Source organism: Morus notabilis, unplaced genomic scaffold, assembly GCF_000414095.1.
Source record: "Morus notabilis unplaced genomic scaffold, ASM41409v2 Scaffold451, whole genome shotgun sequence".
In the NCBI taxonomy this organism is placed as follows: Eukaryota; Viridiplantae; Streptophyta; class Magnoliopsida; order Rosales; family Moraceae; genus Morus; species Morus notabilis.
The window spans coordinates 348,153-356,506 of record NW_010361080.1 but is presented as its reverse complement, the minus strand read 5'-3'; the positions used below and the strand labels follow the sequence as shown (position 1 = coordinate 356,506).

The following is an 8,354-nucleotide window of genomic DNA, read 5'->3' as shown; positions in this document are numbered from 1 at the left end:
AGAACATAAATGCATTAACCAATATTCATTAATTAATACATCACCCCTAGACCTCCAACACACCACAAGGCAACAACAAACAACAAATTTTAAAAAAATATATATAAAAAAATAACTTAGTCATATATGGTCGTGTCTCTTTAGCAATAGTACTTCTACGAACTACTATATCAGTGGCTTGTTTGTTCCTACAATTCTCGTGCCTCTTTTCTTCACTTTATTTATAAACTCATCACATGATGTCTTCTTCTTGCATGTGAAATATTTGTGACCCATCTCAATCCCTCTTCCCTTTCAGCTTCTCTCCTCAATATTTCTTCTACTCTCTCTCTCTCTCTCTCTCTCTCTCTCTCTTAACATTAGATTAATTCCCAATCTTCCCTATTCCTGATCTCAATCCTTTTTCTTTTTGGTGAAATTTTAATTTCTAAACTTTAGAAATGATGCCTCCTGAGCAAGAGACAATTACAGGCACCCCAAATAGCACCACCACTAGTGCCACCACAACTCCGTCGCCCAGCTTCTTACTCACAAACGTGAACCGGTCGTCGGAGACCGGTTCCGTTCACGCCGAACCGTCTTGTGATCACGCCGAAACCAGCCCCACCTGCTCGTTGGGTCATGACCATGATCATCATCATAATCTGGTGCTTGCAGATCACCATAACCAATCGGCAGGCGCCGTTAGATCTTCCATTTTTCGCGAATCTCTACGCCCCGTTACTCTCAAGGTACGTATAACATCCCAAAATATACCAATAATTCAATATCAAATTTGTTTATGATTAACTTCTTTTCATTTTTTATAATGTAATCAATGTGATTTTTATTTTCTTCTTTTCAAACAGTTTGAAGACGTTGCTTACACCGTCAACCTGAAACCCAGAAACGGAATGAACTGCTTTTCTACGCATGTGCCGAAGCCAACCCGGGCCGTTCTCAACGGAGTTTCTGGGTTGGTTCGGCCCGGGGAGCTTCTCGCAATGCTGGGCCCCTCCGGCAGCGGCAAAACGACACTCCTCACGGCTCTCGCCGGTCGTTTGCCGGGGAAGATCTCCGGTAACATATCGTACAATGGCCAGCCTTTTTCCAGCTCAATGAAGCGCAAAACCGGGTTTGTTTCACAAGACGACGTGTTGTACCCTCACTTGACTGTGTTAGAGACCTTGACATACGCAGCTTTATTGAGGCTTCCGAAGAAGCTCACCAGGGAGGAGAAGATCGAACAGGCCGAGTTGATCATCGTCGAACTCGGCCTGACTCGGTGCCGCAACGGCGTCGTGGGTGGGCCGCTCCTCCGGGGCGTGTCGGGCGGGGAGAAGAAGCGGGTCAGTATCGGGCAGGAGATGTTGGTAAACCCGTGCCTGCTGCTGCTCGACGAGCCGACGTCGGGGCTCGACTCCACGACGGCGCAGAGGATAATCGCAACGTTGCGCGGGCTGGCACGCGGCGGCCGAACAGTCATCACTACCCTTCACCAGCCGTCCAGTAGGCTGTACAGAATGTTTGATAAGGTGGTGGTATTGTCCGAGGGCTGCCCCATTTATTGCGGGCAGGCGGGACGGGTCATGGATTATTTCGGCTCCATCGGATACGTCCCCGGGTTCAATTTCATGAACCCGGCTGATTTTTTGCTTGATCTTGCTAATGGTAAGTAGAAATATAAAAGCACTGGTTATAATTTTTTGACATACTATATTTAAGGGTAAAAATGCATTTTTGTTCACTTCTCAAATTATAGGAGTAGGACTAACACCAAAAACATTATCAGATTGAAAGGGGTATGAAGTTTCATAAATATTGATATGATTAGTATTATTCATTTTTGTAAAGTTAGTACTATATTACATGACATAGACAATATGGCAAATATGGCTTTTTATTTTTGTAATAAATCTTAAATGTGTGGACAACCTTGGAAGAGCACAATTTTATTTACTTCCAAAAAGTTATTACGTTTTTTTCCCTCTCTTTTTTTTTTTTTTTTTTTTTTTTTTTTTTTTTTGCGGTCAATGTGTGAACCTCACCAAACTGTCCAACACAACTAACTACTTTGCAAACTTTGAGAAACTTTTAACAGTTACTTCATTAAATTTTCTCACATATAGATAATTAATTCACTTCACCGACAACCTTGTTTAATCAAATCTATTGGCTTACAATTGGGATTCACATGAAACTGGTTGCAGCTTTAGTATAGCTTGCCCACTTTTTATAAGTCAGATGAAGATTATATCTACTTCATTGTTAGTATTGAACCTTAGTTCCTAACTTTAGGCCTTCATACAAAATGTCTCTTCCACTCCTCCAAAAAAAAAAAAAAAAGGGAAGCTTTAGCTTAGCTCTATCATTGTTACATAGGACCCAATGTCTTGGCAAACAAATTCATTTGATTTGACCCTCCATTATTTATAGCTTACTGTTTGTATCCTTGCTCTTTAGTTTTCCATCCTCCTTTGTCACTACCTCTAGGTTGATGGGATGAGTTTTATTTGTAGTGGGTGTTGGAGTAAAAATGAAAAGAAAAAAAGTTTATCGGTAGGGGGTTTTTTTTTTTTTTTTTTTTTTTAATTTAGATCCGCATTTAAGAAACTATCAATTTTTGCGTATTTTTTTATTTTGACATGAATTTTACTAGATTTAACGTTTAGAGAGATAAATTGTCAATAGAATATTCTCATCGTATAAAGGGCTGGTAAATCAAAATCGTATCAAGTCTGAAAAATATACAAATGTAAATGAATTTGGTCATATCTTCTGCTTGAGATATGGTTGAGAAGTAGAGTGGTTTTTTTATATGCCCTCAATTATTCAAACAAGAATTATCTCAATATTCTGCTTTTAGATGGAGGTCTATATTTAGGGGTGGCCTTCTAGCTAGTCCTTTTTTTTTTTTTTTTTTTTTTTTTTTTGTGTGCTTGGAATTTTACTAGTCAATTGATCTGATTTTCTTTGCATTTGGGATCTTTTTCTTTTGAAGTTACATAATAGTCGATCATATTGCTGGTTGATTGTCGCCAATAGCTGTGATATGGACAACAATCCTATAAATCAGTGTTGACTTTAGGATTGTTGATGATCATTCACTTGCCCCACCAAATTTTGCCCTTTTATTTGTGTATTTTTCTTCCGGGGAATTTTTACGGTAAAGTATACTATTTAGCATCACTTGTGAGAACATATATTTTTAAGTGTTAGATTAGTATTTTAACGCTTAGATCTGTACATGTCAATGTTAAAAATTTATAATATGCTATACATAATTGCTTATATTACATATCCGACGGTTGAAAAAATTAATTTAATGATTAAAACACAATTTCTATCGATAGAGTAAAATAGCATGCTCCACGATAAATACTCCCTCCATAGTAAATCTTAAGAAGAAACAAGAGAACTGCCACTTTTACTTTCTACATTTACTTGGTTTTACTGATTCAACCTATGAATGCAGGTATTGCAACTGACATAAAACAGGATGACCAACATGAATTTCATGGCAGATTGGAGCATCTTGACGACCAAAATTCAATTAAGCAGCACCTAGTATCGTCCTACAAAAAGAACATATACCCCACCTTGAAGGCTGAGATTCACGGAAATCACAAAGACCCAGTTAGAAATTCATCATTAAGAGGCAAGTGAAAGTCTACGTTGAAATATATATTGACTTTGATTGTTAGAATATAAAATTGGCGAACTTTCTAGCCGCTTAAATTTTTAAAAGAATTAGTAAATTAACGTGGTATTAAAGCGGGCGATCTAAGTTCAAAATTCTGTGATAGCATTCTTTATCTCCTTTAAAATTACCATCACGTTTTGCCTGGATTGGTAAACTGACACTGTTGGTCATCTAAGAAAGTGGCATATCAGAATCTCTATGTAAATGTAGCAGTCATTTGTGGATGATATACTGAACATTAATCATAAGCAAATGACCTTGTAGGTAGTGAGAATAAGTGGATCACAAGCTGGTGGGTGCAATTTAAGGTGCTTCTGAGAAGGGGTTTGAAAGAAAGAAAGCATGAATCTTACTCAGGCTTAAGGATTTTCCAAGTCATGTCTGTTTCAATTCTTTCAGGCCTTCTGTGGTGGCACTCTGACCCCTCAAATATACAAGATCAGGTATATATGTTTTCCCTATACTTTACTTTTAATGTCATGTAAAAACAGTGTTTCTAGTGGGCATTAAATGAGCCATAGGAGTCAACTTTTCGCAAATCATTTTTTATTAATTTGTTCCAACAAGGGGGAAAAAATAGATGGTCACAATTGTTAGAGAACAACTTGTCCCAAAAAGTTGACTAGTCCAAGTGCCGTACAAGAACTTGCCATGTTTACCTTATCCAATTCCAAATTCTAAGAACCATTAAGTAATACAAAATCAAACAAGTAGATGGTAAATAGAGAATTAGATTAGTCATTTTTGTCTCTACATCTAGGTCTTTTAAATTTCACATCTTGTTCATTAGTAACAACTTTGACTATGATATTATTTGTGACAGATTGGACTTCTTTTCTTCTTCTCCATCTTTTGGGGCTTCTTCCCTCTATTCAATGCCATCTTTGCATTCCCTCAAGAAAGGCCAATGCTGATAAAAGAGCGCTCCTCGGGCATGTACCGCCTCTCCTCCTACTACTTTGCTCGAATGGCGGGCGATTTACCAATGGAGCTCGTGCTGCCAACCGTCTTCGTAACGGTCACGTATTGGATGGGAGGCCTCAAGCCTTCACTCATTACATTCTTACTAACACTATTGATCATACTTTTCAATGTCTTGGTCTCCCAAGGGCTAGGACTAGCCTTAGGAGCCATTCTCATGGATGTAAAACAGGCCACCACACTAGCTTCGGTGACTATGCTCGTTTTCTTACTCGTCGGCGGATACTACATTCAGAAAATCCCAGCCTTCATTGCTTGGTTGAAGTACATATCCTTCAGTCATTACTGCTACAAGTTGCTTGTGGGAGTGCAATACACAGATAATGAGTTCTATGAGTGTGGGATTGGAATGCATTGCAGGGTAATGGATTTTCCTGCCATTAAGTGTCTTGGACTTGATAACAAGTGGTGGGATGTGGCTGCTTTGACTGTGATGTTTGTGGGGTATAGGCTTTTGGCTTATGTGGCTCTGAGAATGGGACAACCTCAATGACTCTGCTTTGCTTGACACAAAAAAGGTTCACAGACTGAATTATGTGTTTTGAGATTTTAAGCTAACGGAATTGATGGAGATCATCATATTTTCCAACTTGATCAAATAATCATGTTGGCTGACTAAGAAAGTCTCAGGCTGACCCTCTTTAGGTCTAAAATGGGATTCGGATTGTATCGAAGTTTGTTTTCGTCTTACTAAATGGGAATCCGTACCTTGTAATTGATTGTTTATGCAAAGCTTATTCTTATTCTGGTGAAGTGTTTTTCGTCCGAGTTTTCCTGCTCATGACAATTGTCATATTCCACTAAAATAAGAAACTTCACAATTACTGGCAAAGAAAAGAAACTTCACAATGAAGACTTGAGAATATTAGTACTTAAAGAAGTACATAAAAAGAAAAATGACAAATTACATTTATTTCCCCTGAATTATAAGTGTTTGAACAAAATACCCCATAAATTTTAAAAGTAACAAATTTTCTTTTTGAACAATTCGCCGTTAGGACGCGTCCTACTTTTCTGTCCCCTCGGTTAAATTTTAAATGTTAAGTGGCACGTAAAAATCGTTGAGGCATTTAATTTTTATTCTATTCTAAAATAATGATTTTACCCATATAGATTGGTCAATCTCACCTAATCAGAAGCATTACAACCCTCACTCTCTTTCCTCTCCCTTTTCCGTGCACGACCACTAAGCTCCGACAAGTATTCCGACGTCCATTTTCGACACTTCCCGGATCATCAGAAAGCTCTCGTCGAGCCGAGTCTGGATTGGTGTCTTGTGGCTGCCAACTCCGCCGGATGAAGGCACACTTTCCGGCCGAAGTTCTGAAAAACCCAAAACTTTTAATGGCCATAACTTTTCCGTCTGACCTCCGATCGGAGTGATTCCGGTCTCTATGAACTCAGAGTGATGAGAGGAACAAGACCCACCTGAAGTTTGTCGTTGATTCCCACCGAAAAAGCTTCATCACAACTGCCCTCTAAGGTTGCCACACCTCCTCTCGAAAAACCGCAGTCCCAGTGGTGGTGAAGTGCACCGCCCCCATCATTTCACTCAAAATCCATAGATAAGTCAATCCCGACCAGTAGCCGCCGACAACTGCCATCAGGAGGAAAATTTGTTACTTTTAAAATTTATGGGGCATTTTGTTCAAACGCTTATAATTCAGGGGGAATAAATGTAATTTGTCATAAGGCAAACTATTAAAAAAAATTCTTTAAAAAAAAAAATGTTATGTAACAATTACTACTTTGGATGTATGTAGAGGTGCTATAACCTAAGAGTAAATCCGGAGCAAAATATCATCAATCTTACACCAAAAACAAGCTACTTTCTGGCTCTTAACAACTTCTGGCTATGGCGAAAGTCGTGTATTTTTAACACAATAATACTTTCACAGTCTTTCAACTTTCTAGAGTTGAATTCTCCAAAGAACAGTCCTGGCTGAACTTTGTACAACATAGATTTCACCTCAACTGGATAGGCTTGTATAGATTAATTCACATCTTGGAACACTAATCTTATTTCAATAGTATTTATCTGTGCAACACTGCAATCTTACTCATTGAAAGCAATTTAATCAGCCGACAAAAAATGGAAATTGAATAGATTAAAAGGATCCAAATACTGCAAAATGTTCTTTTACACATTATAGCTCGAGCTACAACAAGAAAATAAATTCTTCACATTTGGACTCAATCCAAAATATGCCCACAAATCAAGTATAAGTTTTTGTGCCTATTGGAGTATTGGTTAATGGTTTTATTGTGAGTTCTTCAAGCAGAGAGAAAAAAAAAATCAAATGAGCTTGCCACATGAAAAGTTTCTTCTAGATGATTTAGGTTCATAGCTTTATGTACCTGTCATTTGACAGTTACCTTAGGAAATATCTACATTTGCAATTAGAATAGGCATCCAATCCATGTCATTATGTTATCAAGCATCAGATACAACAGAATCTCTGAAATTTAAGGCCCACTATTTCAGATTATTCCATTCCCCATCACAATCCCTATTCACCATTTGCTGTAAGTGGGAATTCTACTCCCAAGTTACATTCCTCAAGCTCAGCTATAAAATGGGTTATTTGGGCTGCACCTAGTACTTGAGGCCAGCAAAGGTAGTAAGAAAGAAAAAAAAAAAAAAACATACTATTGTGTTTTATTTTTAAAAGAGCATCAAAGTAAAAAAATGGCATCAGCTAAGATTGAGAAACCTCCTGGCAAGGAGCCTGCAGCTAAAGCTCCTACTAGCACGCCGAAAACTCCGGCCTCCAAAAACCCCCCTAAGAAGAGCGGGGCCAGTACTCGGGAGCCTAAGAAGAAGGTAATACAATAAAATACAATACAATACATAGCTCAAGTATTTGTTTGTAAATCACGAGACGCTACAATTGTGCTGCACAACGAAATTAAACATGTGTATTCGGTTTTGTTTTCGAGGTTTGAAGCTAATTTTACTTTTATGTTGGTTTGTTTAGACATCCGGCACCGGAAGCAAGTCAGCAGCCAAGAATTAAGTAGGATGAGGAGGAGTCCATGCATTGGTGTCACCTTTGGAGCTCCATGAAGATGTTAAAATTGGAGTGGTCCTCCATGGTGTTTTATCAATTTTAATAGCTCTTGGTTGTACTTTATAACCATATGCATGTCTCTCTTTTTATGCTTGGCCTATTAAATAAAACATACATATTCTAAAATCATGAGTTTGGCTTTTGTTTTAGTTGAATATTCACACTAACTACAGGATGAACTGCTGAACACACTGACAAACTACCACTAGAAATATCCAAGGAAAAACAGAAAACTATTGCTATATATGACAAGAGATATATGTATTATGTTTCTGCTTGAAAACGAGAAAAGCCCACAAGCCCTTTCATTTTAAAAAAATAAAAAAATAAAAAAAAAAGAAAAAGAAGAAGAAGAAGAAGTCCACAAGCCCTTAGATGTGAATACTATATATTGATGTTCTTCATAAGAGACCAACATAGTGGAATTAATGAATTGGTAGGACTCATCGGAAATGTCATAAAATAGAATTGATTTCTGACGTGACTCAACCTACTACACTAAGTGAATTTACAATGGAAATTAAAGTTTCTGAAAAGAAATGGAAAGGAATAAGAAATTCATGTCAGTGGGGAGTGAGGTCGGGTGAAAGCTTTGCCAGCAAACCAGGAGCGAGAGAGAA

General features: G+C 37.9%; 1 protein-coding gene and 1 long non-coding RNA gene across 2 annotated transcripts; both read left to right on the top strand.

The window, feature by feature from the left end:
- The first annotated feature begins 284 nt into the window (after window positions 1-284).
- Window positions 285-5,416, top strand: LOC21408509 (ABC transporter G family member 21). The gene is made up of 5 exons (XM_024165815.1): window positions 285-731; window positions 849-1,650; window positions 3,455-3,637; window positions 3,947-4,125; window positions 4,506-5,416. The coding sequence occupies exons 1-5, from the start codon at window positions 441-443 to the stop codon at window positions 5,154-5,156; spliced, it is 2,106 nt and encodes a 701-aa protein (XP_024021583.1). The 5' UTR covers window positions 285-440; the 3' UTR covers window positions 5,157-5,416.
- A 1,856-nt stretch (window positions 5,417-7,272) lies between these two features.
- LOC21411933 lies at window positions 7,273-7,863 on the top strand. Its single transcript, XR_002902249.1, has 2 exons — window positions 7,273-7,487; window positions 7,642-7,863. It is a non-coding gene; the product is annotated as an uncharacterized LOC21411933 (long non-coding RNA).
- Window positions 7,864-8,354: the final 491 nt, after the last annotated feature.